The following is a 17,770-nucleotide window of genomic DNA, read 5'->3' as shown; positions in this document are numbered from 1 at the left end:
ATACCAGCCCACGCAACATTAAAACAATCAGTATATGTCCTGGGTCATTAAAACCATGACCCCAGTGTTTTTTAAACACTCTGAGCTGGAGATCCATGCTCCTTAGCTGGAGTGCAGAGCCCCCTGAGGGTTGTTTTTATGGCTGCATTCTGTGGCCTGAACAATGTTAAAAGACTCAGACATGTTAATTGTTTTAATGGCATTAAAAATGATGACTATCACTTTTAGTAAACAATGCAATGTGTGAATTAAAAGTAATGAAATATACATTTGATAATAATTATTAGGGATTTTTTAAAAAGACAATAGGTTGGCTTTATATATGTTGGTATCTTGAACCCTTGATAAAGCCAATAGCCCCGTTTTGTATGTTTTTATATTTTCTACTCATATTAAAAAAATGGAGGGAATTAGGAGGGATTATGGTCCAGTGTATATCCTGCCAGTGGAAATATCAAGAAATACGTAATACACTGTTCCAACCAAAAAATTCCTAAATTCTAGGAGCAAGAATCCTCACACATCCATAGGATGTCATGCTTCATCATCGGAACTGCTCCTCGTCAGACCGGCACTGCAATGTCTGACGGGCACCACCCCTGGTGGGAGGGCTCTTTGCCGGAGATCTTTTTCAATGATGGTGCTGTGACCCCGAAGGTGAATGAGTGACAGAGGAGATCGGAAAAAATTGTGGTTAAAATTGGCTCACAAAACCGCCACTGGGTCAATAGTTTTATTAGACCAGATGGACGGTCAGGACCAAGATTAAAAAATGTATATAGTCATAAGAGTGAACCAGAGATAATGATCAATCACTCTATAATAAAAATAGCAAAGGGAGGAATTGGGGATTTTCCAAAGCCAACCCTATCATGGGTCAACATGTTTCGCATCCTGTTGGTCCATACGGATCCAATGATGCTTCATCAGGACCTAGATGACTACGTGTATCTCCAATTTATATGGGCCACAAATGTTTCCTTGTTCAAGTGTACAGATTACCAGAGGCCAGAGAATATCTGGGAAAAATAACCGTCACTTACATAAATATGGAACCAATAATTCCTAATTGTCGCCCGTCCTAAATTAGAGAACGAGCTTCCTAGGAACACATAGACCTATGATCCAGCGCAATTATAGTTTGGAAATTCAGCTGCTGCCGGGCGGTGAACCTACCCAGGTCCGTGGTTTCTTGCTCCTAGAATTTAGGACCCCCGCCATTAGTTTTCGTTCTTTTTGGTTGGAACAGTGTATTACGTATTTCTTTATATTTTCTACTTCTTATATTTTGGTGATCTGACCCTGTGACAAAAGCAGTAAGTCTGCCTTAAAATAACTCCCTTTTGTATTGAAACATCACATATTCTGCACTGCTAATTACCTTGCATATTACTTCACTCATAACATGTTTAATGACATCATTAATAACATCACTGCAGCATCTGAAATGCTGAAATTACATCTGTAATGACAAGATTGTGTGTGATGGGAGCATGAGGTACAGTTACTTTAGGGCTTGAGTTATATTTACGAGAGATCACTATAACTGGTGAATTTCAGTGGTTTTGTTAATTTAAATCAGTATATTTTAACTGTCATTTTCACCTAACTATAATGTTCTTTTACTCTTTATATATATTACCCAGTGGTGGTCGCTACTCTGTAGTTATAGTTAGGATTATATTTCCCTAGGAAATGCAGATTTTGGTTTGCTTATATTGTTGGCCCCGTTTGACAAATCTTCATGAAACTTTCCCCAAAAATATTTTTTTTTCACCTCAGCTCCTCCCTTGAAAATTTTAGGTAGATCTGTCAAGTGGGGTGGAGTGAAAAGGGGGATCCCAAAACATATTTTCTTCATTTGTTTTTCCACAAGAACTTAAGACACAACTATAGCCCAAACTGCTGAGCAGATTTACACCAAATTTGACAGAAAGCTAGATGGTGGTCCGCAACAATGGCTTTTGGAGGTGTAAAATCCGTTCAGTAGTTTTTGAGCAATGAATGCTCAAAACTTTGTATATTTCACGCCATGGAGGCTTCACAGACCATTGAGACCTTCTGCTGAGGTCCGATTGGCTGCCACCATATCAACAGCTATATGGTAGCAGCCATCTTTAAACTCTGGACCTCATCCCCCAGGGCTGGCTCAATTACTCTGTCCTGGGGAGTCCACCCCAGGGATAAAGTAATTTTCCTGCCTGCACCAGTGTGGGCAGGGAAACATATGTTTGTTCCTACCGGACAGAAGCATTTTAAATCTCCTGCCAAGCGGGAGCAAACATGACTTTTCTGCCAGCAGGAGCATGGTCTGTCGCGCCGCGCGGTGCGGCGCGAGCCGAGAGCTCGACTTCGACCGGGCGTTCGGCTCGGGCCGCGCACCGCGTTATTAAGACGCGGCGCGCCCCCAGCCTCTCCTGCGCGTTTCGAGGCCCCAGATTTGCTTGGGGCCTCGTTCTTCCTTCTGCCTTTCACTGTCCCAGGGGTCTCTGAACCCTCTTACCTGTTTTTCTTCGTTTCTTTGCCCTTTCTTCTGTTTGCAGTCTGTTGTGTGCCTTTCTTTATGTCTTTTCCTCCTTCCCAGATTCCTGTGCTTTCCCAGCATTCCTTGTTCCCTATTCTCTATGGTTCCTCTACTATTCTGTTCTATATATTGTTTCCCTATCTAAGATGGTGTCCTTTTACTTCCTGTGGGTCACTTCCTGTTTGTTGGTATATAAGGGCTGTGTTTTTCCTCTTTCCTTGCGCTGCAACACTTTCTGCTCAGTTGGTGTCTTCGCTCCTGATTTCCTTGCCTTTTGGTTTTGGACTCAGCATTCTGTATTTTCTGATTTTTGCTCCTTTTGGATTCCTGTTTGTTGTTCTTGTTTTTCTCCAGGACTTTTCCTGTTTGGAGGTTTTTCCCCTTGGAAGGGGTTTTTCCCTCTGGCGCTACTTTCTGAAGGGCACGGTCTGTTCTTGGTGTCTCCATTGCCTACAGCACCGTGGCTACCAGAAAGAGTCGCCCCTTTTTGGGCCAAAGCCGAACATTGAAGATTCACGCCACCAGATCTGCAAATTCCAGGCGCAAGCAGCACGTGAGTCGTGACAGATTGCAGCGCCTAACCATTCCGACGTCCTCAAACACCATGGATAATACAGTGGCGGCTGCTGCAGATCCGGAGCAATCTCTGTTAACCACGATTCAGCAACAAGCCCAGGAGTTGCAACAACTACGTAATGAAAATGCTGCGTTACGACAGGCTTTGGCCCTCCGCACCAGTGATGTTCCGACAATCTCCGCTTCTACCCCTTGTTTCTCTGGTGAACCAACCAAGCTTCGCGAGTTCTTGGATGCTTTAACGGTGTATTTCGCCTTCCGACCTACTCAATTCTCCCACGACAGGACCAAGGTGGGTTATCTTATCAGTGCCTTATCCGGCCCAGCCTTGGCCTGGGCAACCCCGATGGTGTCCTCCGACGACCCTGTATTGTCAGACTATTCCGCCTTTGTGAGTCGCTTCAAACAAATGTTTAGCCGTCCTGGATTGGAAGCCTCCGCTGAAGAAGCCTTGTGCGACATCCAACAAGGCTCCCAAGACGTCCTGCAATATATAACCCGTTTTCGTCAGCTGGCGGCAGAGACCACTTGGGTGGAACGTACTCTGGTAACATTATTTCGTAGAGGACTCAAAGAAGAAATAAAGGATGAACTAGTACATTCTACCAGAGCGGAAGATCTTCGTGGCCTGATGGATCAAGCACTGTCCATCGAATATCGTCTTCGGGAACGGAGATCGGAAAAGAAAAGGAGTAGAGGGTTTACCCAACCAAGTAGCTCCCGTGCATACCTGCAGCGTTCCGAGGAACCTCGCACTCCTGCTAGAGACATCGAAGGGGAACCCATGCAGGTGGATACTACCCGAGGTCCGCTCTCTGCTAGTGAACGAGAAGACAGACGCAAGAGAGGGTTGTGCCTGTATTGTGGTTCTGCTGGTCACATACTCCGTACCTGTCCAGTACGTCCGTCCAGACCTTCGGGAAACGCCACCTCCCGTCCTCTGTAAGAAGGGAGAGGACGGGATCTACAGCTATACCTTCCATCAGCTCCTTTAATGACAATACAACTGCCTTGTTCATCTTTCCTGTCCTGTTACAACTTCCTGACGGTCGTCAAGAAAAGACTATGGCATTACTAGACTGTGGTGCTAGTGGTATATACATGGACAAGACATGGGCTGCTGCTAACCTAGTTCCTACTCAAGCAAAAGAAGTACCCGAACAGGTACACACTGTGGATGGATCTTTGATATCCTCTGGTCCTGTAGACACCACTACCCTGATGTTAAGTCTACAGGTGGGAAACCATCAAGAACACATCTCCTTCGATCTTATTACGTCCCCTAACCATACCATCATTCTTGGAATTCCGTGGCTCATTAGACATAACCCATATATAAATTGGGTTACCCGGACAGTCTCTTTGTCTTCGCAATTTTGTCACGAGAACTGTTTTACTTCCGACAAGTATTGGTCTCCGAAAAGATCCTTAGCTACTGAAGGTGCCACTGGTATGTCCATTAATACGGTCCAAGGGGTCCCAGACCACTATTTGGAGTTTCAGGATATTTTCCAAAAACCGTCAAAACCTGTGCTACCTCCACATCGAGAATATGATTGTGCAATTCCATTAGAACCCGGCACAATTGTTCCTTTTGGGAGGATGTACTCCCTCACGGAACCCGAAAGGGAAGTTCTAAAGGAGTATCTGGACGAAAATATACAGAGTGGTCTTATTGTTCCGTCGTCGTCTCCGGCTGGGGCCCCTCTCTTTTTTGTGCCCAAGAAGACTAAGGATCTTCGTCCGTGCCTGGATTTTCGAGGTCTGAATAAAATCACCATTAAAGATCGTTATCCTTTGCCTCTCATCAGGGACATACTGGAAGCAATCAGAGGGGCCCAACGTTTTACTAAATTGGATTTACGAGGAGCCTACCACCTTTTACGCATAAGAGAAGGCGACGAATGGAAGACAGCATTCAGGACCCCATTTGGCCATTTTGAATATAGGGTTATGCCGTTTGGTCTTACTAACGCCCCGGCAATCTTCCAGAGATTTATGGACTCAGTGTTTTCAGACCTACTTAATCAGACAGTCGTGATCTACCTAGATGACATTCTTATTTATTCTAGAAATCCTGAACTCCATACTTCCCATGTGAAACAAGTTCTTCAAAGACTTCGTGATCATCAACTATTTTGCAAACCAGAGAAATGTGAGTTCGACATAACGGAAGTCAAATATCTGGGCTATCATTTAAGTCCCACCGGCATAGCTATGGACCAAGAAAAGGTACAAGCTATCCTAGAGTGGCCTTCTCCTTCTACCATAAAAGAAACACAATGTTTCCTAGGTTTAGCAAACTTCTATCGACAATTCATTCTAGACTTTGCCAGTCAGACTAGCCACATAACTCACACCTTAAAGAAGGACAATTTAAAGAAGGGATTTGTCTGGACTGAGGCTGCTGAAGCAGCCTTTCAAAGCTTAAAGAGAGCCTTCACCCAAGCCCCCATCTTAAGACATCCAGATACCACCAAGCAATTTATAGTAGTAACTGATGCTTCTGAGAGAGCCATCGGAGCTGTCTTACTCCAACGACAAGAGGATGATGGCCTTGAACATCCTGTTTTCTATTTGTCTCATATCCTTTCCACAGCTGAACAACATTATTCCGTACTTGAAAGGGAATTATTGGCTCTGAAAACAGCCTGCCTTGAGTGGAGGCAGTTTCTGATGGGTTCCAAGGAACCATTTGAGGTGAGGACAGACCACCGTAATTTACAATGTTTAAGAAATTTTGTATGCCAGAATAGTCGTCAGGCCCGCTGGGCCTTTTTCTTCAGTCAGTACGATTTTTATATTACATATATTCCAGGATCCCAAAACATTCTGGCTGATGCTCTGTCTCGCCGATATCCAGAGTGTTCTCCTTCCTCATCCCAGTATCTTCTAGAACCCAGTAAGATCATTGGAGTGGCTCAGTCTTTCCTGGAAGAAGTACAACAAGAATACGCCAACCAATCGGACCATGACATGGAAGAACTAAGACCATTATTGTACAAGAAACAAGGATATTTTTATTACCAAGACCTGATATTCCTCCCTACAAACAAGGTGCAAAAGAAAGCATTACAAATGTGCCATGATTCCCCTGTAGCTGGTCACAGAGGCATCAAAGCCACACAAGAATTACTTTCACGATTTTTTGGTGGCCTACCTGGAAACTGGATGTGGAAAGATACGTTCAGGCCTGTCCCATATGTGCCCAAGTCAAAATACCTCACACCAGACCGGCAGGATTACTACAACCTTTGCCTGTTCCATCGGCCCCATGGCATACTATCTCTACTGATTTTATGTGTTCGCTCCCACCATCAGCAGGAAACCGGGTTATCATGGTCACAGTGGATTCTTTCACAAAGATGGCTCATTTCACTGGCCTAAAAAAGCTGCCTACTTCCCAAGAACTAGGTCAAATATTCATAGATCATGTCTTCCGTCTCCATGGACTTCCACATACCATAATCTCTGATAGAGGACCTCAGTACATCTCCCGATTTTGGAAGCATTTTTGTAAAATACTGAATATGAATAGAGCCCTGTCTTCAGGGTTCCATCCTCAGACCAACGGACAGACTGAGCGTCTGAACCAAGGACTAGAGCAATATCTTCGATGCTTTTGCAATTCTACCCAAAGTAACTGGAGCACTTACCTCTCTTTAGCTGAATTTTCCTACAATAACTCAGTCCATAGTGCCTCCAAGGTCACTCCCTTTTTCTGTTCCTATGGTTTTCATCCTACCTCTTTCCCTACTTCTCCACAATCCAACTCTACTCTACCTGCTATTAACTATTTCTCCAAACGCCTTCTCCAACTCCATAAACTAATTCGATCTAATTTGTTACATACCAAGAGGTATATGAAGAAGGCTGCAGACAAGAGACGTACAACCAATCCAAATTATCATCTGCAAGATAAAGTCTGGCTCTCCTCCAAATTCTTGCCCTCACGTCTCTCTCAAAACAAGTTCACACCTCGTTACTATGGGCCTTTCCGTATTCTCCAGTTGGTCAATCCTGTCACTGTCCGTCTTCACTTACCCCATACATGGAAGATCCATCCGGTTTTTCATGTTTCTCAGCTTAAACCTTATGTGCCTGATCCTTACTCACGTCAGTTTCCTTGTCCACCTCCTGTCCTTGTGAATGATGCTCCTGAATATGAAGTGCAGGAAATCTGTGACTCTCGTCTTTTTCATAAACGACTTCAGTATCTGATTCATTGGAAGGGTTATCCTCTCAGTGAATGTTCATGGGAAGATGCCTCTTCCGTTCACGCTCCTCTCCTGACTCAACGCTTTCACTGTTTATTCCCTCTTAAACCTGGGCCTTCGGGAGGGGGACCTACTGTCGCGCCGCGCGGTGCGGCGCGAGCCGAGAGCTCGACTTCGACCGGGCGTTCGGCTCGGGCCGCGCACCGCGTTATTAAGACGCGGCGCGCCCCCAGCCTCTCCTGCGCGTTTCGAGGCCCCAGATTTGCTTGGGGCCTCGTTCTTCCTTCTGCCTTTCACTGTCCCAGGGGTCTCTGAACCCTCTTACCTGTTTTTCTTCGTTTCTTTGCCCTTTCTTCTGTTTGCAGTCTGTTGTGTGCCTTTCTTTATGTCTTTTCCTCCTTCCCAGATTCCTGTGCTTTCCCAGCATTCCTTGTTCCCTATTCTCTATGGTTCCTCTACTATTCTGTTCTATATATTGTTTCCCTATCTAAGATGGTGTCCTTTTACTTCCTGTGGGTCACTTCCTGTTTGTTGGTATATAAGGGCTGTGTTTTTCCTCTTTCCTTGCGCTGCAACACTTTCTGCTCAGTTGGTGTCTTCGCTCCTGATTTCCTTGCCTTTTGGTTTTGGACTCAGCATTCTGTATTTTCTGATTTTTGCTCCTTTTGGATTCCTGTTTGTTGTTCTTGTTTTTCTCCAGGACTTTTCCTGTTTGGAGGTTTTTCCCCTTGGAAGGGGTTTTTCCCTCTGGCGCTACTTTCTGAAGGGCACGGTCTGTTCTTGGTGTCTCCATTGCCTACAGCACCGTGGCTACCAGAAAGAGTCGCCCTTTTTTGGGCCAAAGCCGAACATTGAAGATTCACGCCACCAGATCTGCAAATTCCAGGCGCAAGCAGCACGTGAGTCGTGACATGGTCAGGGAAGGCAAGTCTGCTCCTAGCTGGTGAGATATTTAAACATGCACCTGCGAGGTGAGAACAGACTACGGATTCAAACCTGATGGAGCATGCATAAACAGCTGCTCCCACCAGGCAGGAGTAGTGCCGGCTCCCACAGTAGGCCCTGGGGCTCCCCCCACACCCCTAACTTATGGTTTGTAGTTGGCCCAGGTGGGCACCGGGATACTCACCTCTAGCCCTGGGAGGAATAGGGTCCCCGGGGCCCAAGAAAGCTCATTGAGGGGGATCACACAGCTCCCTTTCCTTATGAATACAATTTGGTCCTGGGGGATGGTGTCCCAGGGCCTAATAAGGCTTAGGGAGGGGGATGCATGGCCTGCACCATTTGTATGACATTTGGCCCCAGAGCATGGGGTCCTTGGGGCCTGAAAAGACTAGGAGAGGGTGTCTGCATACCCCTTCCCCTATTATTAGTGGTTGGCCCAGGGGATAGGGTCACTTGTACTTCTTAAGGCTTGGAGAGGAGGGTTGCATGCCCCTTCTCATTACTAGTGCAATTGGGCCCCACGGGTTGGTGTCCCTGGGACCTAATAAGACTCATGGAGGGGGGACTCTTTCCCCTTTTTATGACATTTTGCCCCAGAGGGTTGGGTCCCTGGGGCCACTGTTAGCTCAGGGAGGGGGGCTGTGTGCAGAGTATGATTGGCTGCCTGCGGGGGGTAGGTATCAGAGCTTGGCAGGCCATCAGGCCATGCAGGCAACACCTTGCCGCACATACCCCAAGGCCATATACAATGTGGGGTTGGCTGCCTGCAGGGGGCTGGCCAAAGGGTCTGGCTGCAGGTACACAATGTGCAGTCAGCTTTCTATTGCCAAACCCCTGCTGAGCATGGCCATAGGAAGTGCACAGCTTGGGGTTGGCTGCCTGTGGCCTATCTGCTGCTGCTCACAGCCGAAGACTGTGTGCAGCATGGGGTGGCTGCCTGCTGCCAACCTCCTACTGCACCTGGCCAGAAGCTGTGCACAGTGTGGGGCTGGCTATCTACGAGGGGTGGACGCAGGCCCTGGCCAGTAGCCAGGGTAATTGGTTTGCACATGGAAACAAAATATTACTTTATGTTATAAACCCTAGAAATTCACAGAAAACACAAAGGTTAAAGTAATGTTATAGTGAGGTGAGATTTTCAGTGACAAAGTAATGTTTTAAACAACTGAAATTCACCTATCACCATTGATAATATTACTGCAACATTTGTAATTCAATTATTGATGGGAAAACTGTACATGACAGGGTTGCAAGGTATAGTCACCCTAGGGCACGAGTGATAGTTACATGAGCTAACTATAATTCATGAATTGCAGTGGTTTTGTAGAAGAGGATCAGATCAAAATGAGCCAAAAATGGAGTTTACATTAATGATTGTACCATGTTTGTGCACTGTTGAAATTGTGTGTAACAGATTGTGTCTTCCCAATAAACTTAATGATAAAAACAGTTATAAAAAAAAAACAAGAAAACATATATATTGATGTTGTTGTCTGTATAATTATCTCTAAGTACATATGATTATGCTTCCTTTTATAAGAAGTTACATACTAGTTAAAATGTTGAAAAATAGGAAAAACAAAACATTAACAGATGTAACAGTCCATGCACAACACACATGTAAATGTCTGACCATGTAAATATTACTACATGTATGCAAATATGGGTTTATATAGGGGGGTTGGTGCTTTGTCATAACATTTAACAAGTATGCCATGTTATGTGTGTGTGTGTGTATATATATATGGAGTGTATGTCTCTATGCATGTATATATTAATTCTTACTTATTGGGGGGAAAAACAACAAATATACATATTTTTTCCTTTCAACCTCTACCCGTACCTCCACTTTCTTACTCTTCCCAACCCTTTCTGACTATTTTGAACTTCCAAACATCCTTTCAAAATGCTTTCCTTCATCGTACAATTCATTCAACTAACAGGTGTACTTTTGCTACTCCCAATAAGACCTAACATCACCTCTTTACTAATCCATATCAAGTAAATTTATGAGATCTCAAGAGCACAAACATTACCACAACTAATCCACAAGGAAAAGTAGCAAAACACTTCAGTGCCTCATCATGGGTGGTAAGCACTTCATAAGTACAATTTACAATTGCAAATATGAGATCAATACATTTTGCATATGAATTTGATAGTCGTTATTCTAGATTATACATTTTGTAGCTATGAAATAATAGAAACACAAATTTGGCTATCACATGTTGATTTAATTTACAACACTTTCAATAACATTACATTGAAAGCTTCAAACTTAATTATTTTTGGCAAACTGGAACTGGAAATAACCTCATGCATTTGGGAATTACAAAAAGTTGAGTGAGCTTTACTGGAGCTCCAAGCAGTGATCTCAATTTATGTCTATACTCCATTGCTACTAGCTTATCTGGTGAAATGTTCTTCATATTTTAATGACCAGTGCCAATGTTTGTGTTGCTGTATTTTGATGGCCCTCATAATGTTATTGTGAAGCCTGTTAAAGAGATGATTTTGAGGATGTGAGGAAATGCATCTCCATTTTAATGATGGAGGTTATGAGCAGAGTCCTACTTCACTAAGCTACTGGATCGATTTCCCGGTCAAACATTTGTAGATTTGTTTTCTAAAACATTAACGGCCTGATTTATGAAAAGTTAGCACTGCCTTTATGTCATTCTTTGATGCAAAAGTAGTGCATACTTACAAAATATAAGTATACGTTGGTGCCGCTTTTGCGTCAAAACATGGCGTATACTGCTCCATTATCAGTTAACTCTTTACTTCAATGACTAAAAATGTTTGTGTTGTATTTTTCTTTCGAAGAACTGTCAAGAACATCAATTGGTTCAATACCCACGCCTATAAAGTATACAAAGAAGAAAGTCATCAAGTTCTACTGCCATCATGTGTGACAAAACATCGACTGACTATGTGGAACTTTCTGATGTGCCTGAGGATGAGGAAACATCTGAAATGTCCGATGAATGCACAGAACCTGAACCTGAACCTGAACCTGAACCTGAAGGCTTAACATTCTATCACATGGATCTCTACGAGTCTAGAGACAGACTAGGAATCTTTCCTGATGATCAGTTTATGAAGATGAGAAGAGATGGTGATTTGACTGATATAAGTGAATCTGAGGGAACAGGTGTAAATGAAGCTTTGGGTGCAGAGCAAGCAGAACATGATTTACAAAAGGAATTGGAGGAGCTAGCCCGGCTATATGGAATAGAGGAAGACAAAGAAATAGAGAACGATTTCTTAGGATATAGTGCATATACAAAGAAGGAAGTATCAAGTGGGCAGCCGTCAGTTCAAGAAAATGATGTAGAAGTTGAAAAATGGACCATCCAAGTGAAGGCACAAGACAAACAAGATGAATGTGTTGATCAATTTATTAAAAAAACAAGTGAAGATACCCACAGTGAAGAACCCAGTAATGAAAAACCTGGTAATGAAAATCTTTGTGACGAACAACCTTCTAAGGAAGATGCTAATAATGAAAAAACTATTAGTGAAGGCCCTTTTAAAGAAGAATTTTGTCTAGATTGTCCTTACAGTGAAGAGCCTTGTAGAGAAGAATCTTGTAATAAAGAACCATATGGTGAAGAACATTGCATTGAAGAACTACATAATGAAGAGCTTGGTAATGAAGAGCCTCATAAAGACGAACTTTGTATTGTAGAATCTCGTATCAAGGAATCTTGTGATGAAGAGCACCATAGTGAAGAGGCTTGTTCTGAAGAACCACAGAATGCAGAACCTCATAGTACAGAAGCATGTGATGAAGTAACATGTAGTGATGAACCTCCTAAAGAAGAACCCAACAATGTACCTAGTAGTGAGGAACCTCGTAGTGAACCTCATAGTGAAGAGCCTCCTGGTGAATCTCGTATAGAAGAAGCTTGTGGAGAAGAACCTCATAGTGATCCTTTAAGTGAAGAATCTCTTAATGTTGAATCTTGTGGCAAAGAAGCTTGCACAGAAGAACCTCGTAGCACAGAGACTGGTATTGATGAACTTCATAATGAAGAACCTAATAATAATGTAACTATTAGCAGTAATGTTCCTATGGAAGAGGACACTGGTGAGGAGCCTTTGAATTTTGCCACAAACGAAAAAGAAGATCAAATGGCAATTGACAATCAGAATATAGAAGATCATGAGAATTGGCAAATGGAAGAAGAGGTTGACCATGAGACAGAAGAGGTTGAACATAAGGCTGAAGAGGAAGTTCCTGATATTTACTGTGTTACCTGTAAAACTCCAATTAGAGCTTTTGAAAAATTATTTGGTAGCCATAAAGAACATGAAGTGTCCCCACTGCCTAGTGCTGTAGAAGATGTCAAGGTAGGTATCCCAACGTTATTTTCCATTGTTTTTTAAGCTTAAGTCTCAAATGTGTTCTTTTAACTGATCAATAAAACTCTATTTTATTAGGATGAGATTCACAAAAATATGTGCAGATTGGAAGAACAGATTGCTCAGATGGAAAACTTTGCAAGTCACTTGGAGGAAATTTTCATAACAGTAGAGGTAAGAAAGTGGATGCCTTCTTAACAACAATGTAATGTGGGTTTTAGTGAAATAACTCAGCAATAGTAATTGATATGAAATTTTCAACAACTCCACACTACTAACAACTATGTCCTCTACTGCTTACAACAAAATAAGACTCTGTCAATGTTTAAAACCAATATCCATAGATTTTTGGTGATACTGTACCCATTTTGCCCCATGATATGCTTGATAAGCTATCTTTTTTCCTAAAGTATTAACACATTTTTGTAAAAAGTAGCATACCATAGGGGAATGGGTTCACTATTTAAAATAGGGTGATAAAGTGTTCATGGTTGTAGATTAAAAAATGTAACAATTACATTTGCTATGGATAACTTTGACACCCAAACTGTGTTTTACTTTGCCCATTACAGAGAGTAATATTGATATAGTAAACATTGCACCAAAAGCACATGTAGATACATGCACCAATGCAGCCTTGAAATAACAATATACAGAACTACATTATCTAAATATTCTAAGAGCAAATTTGCCTTTTTTCAGGACTTAGGGTTTGGAGACTGGCATCCTGTAATGGTGGCCATAAAACCCTTTTTCAGTTGCTCCCACATAAGTAGATTGCCTGGCTTGCCAAATCTACGGAGGATTGGTGAATCCAACTTTAGATGAGAATAACTTTAGATTAGAATGCTGATTCTTCTATGTGATTTGTTTTTTTTTCAAATGTGTTACCCATGGTCTTCAAAGCTCCATTTTACCTATTTGAAACACTAATGAAAAGATTTACTCCAAACCGAGCAAAGGCACACACATCTCTGAGTCAAGTTCTAGTTTAATTCCACATATGTTGTTATTTCGTTAAGAATGTTTACTAAAGCATAGTGCAACGTTTCCTGTGGAAGCTAGCATTGAAAACACAATGGGGGTCATTACGACCTCTGCGGTCTTTTTAAAAGACCGCTAAGGCCGCGGGAGACAGAATACCGCCATTGCCGACGGTATTTCTGTCTCCCTATTATGACATTTCCGCTGGGCCAGCGGACGGTAACAGTGTTACTGTCCGCTGGCCCAGCGGAAATGTCACATCAGCATTGCAGCCGGCTCGTAATAGAGCCGGCGGCAATGCTGATGTGCAGCGGGTGCAGTAGCACCCGTCACACATTTCACTGCCCGAAATTCGGGCAGTGAAATGCGCGACGGGGCTATGCCTGGGGGCCCCTGCACTGCCCATGCCAAGTGCATGGGCAGTGCAGGGGCCCCCAGGGGCACCCCAAGTCCCCTTACCGCCGGCCTTTCCATCAGGCCGGCAGTCGGGGACTCATAATCCCCAGGGCAGCGGTGCTGGCACCGCTGCCCTGGGGATTATGACCGCCAGGCGGAATCCTGGCGGGAAAGTGGAGGGGCCGGCGGTATGGCCGTGGCAATTCCTCCACGTTCATAATTGCTGGCGGAACACAGCCAGCCTGTTGGCGGTGTTACCGCCAACATACCGCCGGCCGCCAGGGTCGTAATGACCCCCAATGTTTTTTATCCTTCCTTAATCCACCTTCCCACCCCTGAAGGATCAGAGCAAAATTTAGCAAACTTTTTTTGCAGTTTTGTCAAAAGTTGCCAACACTCTAGGGGTGTTAGGGTCATTTTTAAAAACAAATTCACACTTTGGGTGCCTTTTTTTGAAAAACAAAGAAGTTTGGTACACTGCCATCTACAGGACAGCAGCCACACACCAAACTTTCAGTGTCACCACAGGTGCCACTTTGGCAGTGGCACTTGTGAACACACCAAGATCACTGCTAGGCATGGGATGATCTCTAAATATGGTGGCCCTCTGGTTGCTTGAGGTTTCAGTAGTAATTTCCTCTGCCACTGTGAAGGACAGAGTAAAGACCACCTTACACTAAATCAGACCCCAAATTATATAGTTAAGACTGTAGAATTTTAGGAAAATACACCCTCTGTGTTATTGAAAACACATTTTGCCTGTAGAAGGGAGAGATTTTTATTACAGTCGTTGAGTGTGGAGAGGAGTCATGACTTATGAGAGGTGGAGTCTAGAATGATTCATGATAACCCTCCTCTCTCTCCATAATGGCTGTATGTTACCAGGTCACTACCTATGTCCAGCTACATAATGGTAACTCCGAACCTGGGCATGTTTGGAATCAAACATGTCAGAATCATACCCCAATACTGTTGCAAGTATTGGAAGTATGATTCCTGCACTCTGGGGGCTCCTTAGAGGACCTCCAGGATTTCTACCACCAGTCTGACAGGGTTTTCCAGGCAGCCCAAGCTGCTGCCACCCCTCAGACAGGTTTCTGCCCTCATGCTGCTTTATCTAATTAAACCCAGGAAGGCAGAGCAAAGGATTTCCTTTTGGAGAGGGAGGTGGTGCCCTCTCCCTTTGGAAAAAGGTGTAACTGGCTTGGGAGGGGTAGCCTCCCCAAGCCTTTGGTATGCTTTGATGGGCACATATTGTGTCCACCGTACATAAACCAGTCCACACCGTTTCAGGAACCCTCGGTCCCTGCTCTGGCACGAAACTGGACAATGGAAAGGGGAATGACCAGGGGTGGTGCTCAGAGCTCCTCCCAAGGGTCCCTGGGTTCGGCCATCTTGTATCCAAGGTAGGCAGGGACCTCTGGGAGCATCTGAATGACCAGGCAGGTGACATCAGAGCCCCCTCCTGATAGATGATTATGTGGCTAGGTGACCAATCCCCTTTTCAGGGCTACATAGGGTCTCTCTCTTGGGTGGGTCCTAAGATCCAGCTTGCAAGACTCCAGCAGGAATCCTCTGCAACCTCCACTTCTGGGCACTGGAACTGTGACTGGACCCATCAATGCTGCAATCCATAAAAAAGACTCTTCTGCAACTTTGTTTCCACGGCTCCTGCCAGCTTTGCAACTTCAGGGATGGTGGTCTGGCGTAGTCCCCATGGTCCTCTCTGCCGGCTGTACAACTTTGGTAAGCCCTTGTCTTCTCACTGAGGACAGTACCCCCATGCACCGCATCTCTTGCAGCTGCCAAGGCGTGTTAGCATTTCCTCCAAGGGATCTTCAGGCAATGTGTGGCTCCAGTCCCCAGCACTCCTTCCTGTGATGCAGCGTGGGATCCCTTTCTGTAGTGCTGGGTGGGCTCCTTCTGCAACTTGTGTGTCCCCCATCCTGTGGAACTCCTGTGGGTGCTTTCTCCACTCCTGTGGGTCCCCTGTGTCGCTGAGGGTCCCCTGTGACTCCCCCTCCTGGGTTGAGTACTCCTGGGCCTTGCTGGTCCCCGGCAGCACCACTTTTCCACTAACCCCATGTTTGCTTTTGCCAAAGCCTGTTGATGGAATTCCTGCACCAACACCCATCTGCAATCTGCACTACAGTTTAAGACATCTTCTGCATCCATCAGGAATTCTTCTCTGGCGCCAGGGCTGCAGTGCTGACCTGCTCTTCCTCACTGTCAACCAACGCCTGCAAGTAAGCTGGGTTGTAGTAGCTCCTACTCCTCCTAGACTTCACTGACACTTTTGGACTTGGTCGCCTCTCTCCACAGGTCTTCTTCTGCTGGTTCCTTGCACTCTTGTCTGGATGTCTTCTTTTCTTGTTTTTCATCCTCTTGGGTGGTTTGGGGACGTTCCAGTGATTTACTCCTGCTTTCGGGGTCGCTGGGGGGGGGGTGCTGTGTTACTTTCCGCTGTGGTTTTCTAGTTCTCCCAGCTCCCCTCTACACATCCCACTTACCTAGGTGGGGGTCTTGTGTTCGCATTCCATTTTTTTAGTATATGGTTTGGGCTCCCCCTAAGGTCACTATTGGTGATCTACATTTGCAATGTTTTCTAGCCTTTTAAATGACTTTTTCTGATTACTAGTGTACATATGTAGTGTGTTTACCTACCTCCTAAGGGAGTATTTCCTTTTTAGTAATTTTGGTATTGTGTGCAGTGTGACTGTGCTGTGTGCATATCTCCTAGATAGGCTGTGGCTGCTCATGCACAGCTACCTCTAGAGAGCCTGGCTTCTAGACACTGCCTACACTTCACTATGAAGGGATACCTGGACCTGGTATAATGTGTAAGTACCTTAGCTACCCACCACACACCAGGCCAGCTTCCTACAAGGGGCTTTACAATTTGATTATTTGGGAGCACTTGTATAGTATTTGTTTTCCAGAGCTTTGCCAGCACCTAGTTGGCAGCAAGCTGACTGACCCCAGAAAGCTTGCTCAGGAAGCGGACCATTGGGAAAGCATCAGGGTCCAGAAGAGGTATGGGGCAGTCTCCACCAAAGGTGGCAGGGTCCCCATCAGAAAAAGTGTGGGGGTAAGAGTAAACAGGGGGAGTTCTCTAAAGGGCTCCAACCTAGTTTCCAGGTTAAGGATTCCCAAACCCCAGTTGAAAAAAAGCCTTAGTAAGATATCTGCCACAATGGTAATGGTCTTCACCTATGTGTGTACCTATGTGTGGGCACTTACAAGAAGTAACTTTAGACTCATATAGAATGCTCCACCTCTTCACATGTACATTTTCACCTAGGTATAACTGTAGACTCCAAAATGGTGAAAGCAGTGTGGAGTTGTACCTAGGTCTAGTAGAACTAGAACACATGAGTAAATATGGTAAGACGTGCTAGAGCATTTTCATCCTACGCAGAAATCAATGCCCTTCAAGGTCAACGGATCTTTGAACCAAGCATAGGGTGTTGTAGAACCACTAACACAATTTCAGTACAAACATAATCAAGTTACACACCATGACCAATGTGGTCATGGAAGAAAAACTCCAGTCAAGAATAAAGTTAAGGGATTTATTACAAACTCAAGCTCAAAGTCATGTAGACAACTCCCGAGACAAAATCATAAAGATGCAGGATCACCAAAGGTTGCCCAAGGCCATTAAATAAGTTCAAGCACACTAACATTAATAAAGCTATGCACTCAATAAGTAGAGTACAAAACATTAGCAATATTATCTGAGATACATATATGAAGCTTT

The 17,770-nt window shown here is 44.3% G+C and overlaps 1 protein-coding gene across 1 annotated transcript in view; it reads left to right on the top strand.

Moving 5' to 3' along the window:
- The window catches only part of FSD2 (fibronectin type III and SPRY domain containing 2), a 382,625-nt gene that overhangs the window by 29,985 nt on the left and 334,870 nt on the right, over window positions 1-17,770 (top strand). The window contains exons 2-3 of the mRNA XM_069222558.1: window positions 11,089-12,618; window positions 12,709-12,804. Coding sequence (XP_069078659.1) covers window positions 11,170-12,618; window positions 12,709-12,804 — 1,545 coding nt within the window. The 5' untranslated portion in view covers window positions 11,089-11,169. The remainder of the gene's footprint in view (window positions 1-11,088; window positions 12,619-12,708; window positions 12,805-17,770) is intronic.

Source organism: Pleurodeles waltl, chromosome 3_1, assembly GCF_031143425.1.
Source record: "Pleurodeles waltl isolate 20211129_DDA chromosome 3_1, aPleWal1.hap1.20221129, whole genome shotgun sequence".
Classification (NCBI taxonomy): Eukaryota; Metazoa; Chordata; class Amphibia; order Caudata; family Salamandridae; genus Pleurodeles; species Pleurodeles waltl.
Note: the sequence above shows the minus strand (reverse complement) of the source record. Positions and strands in the feature narration are given on the sequence as shown.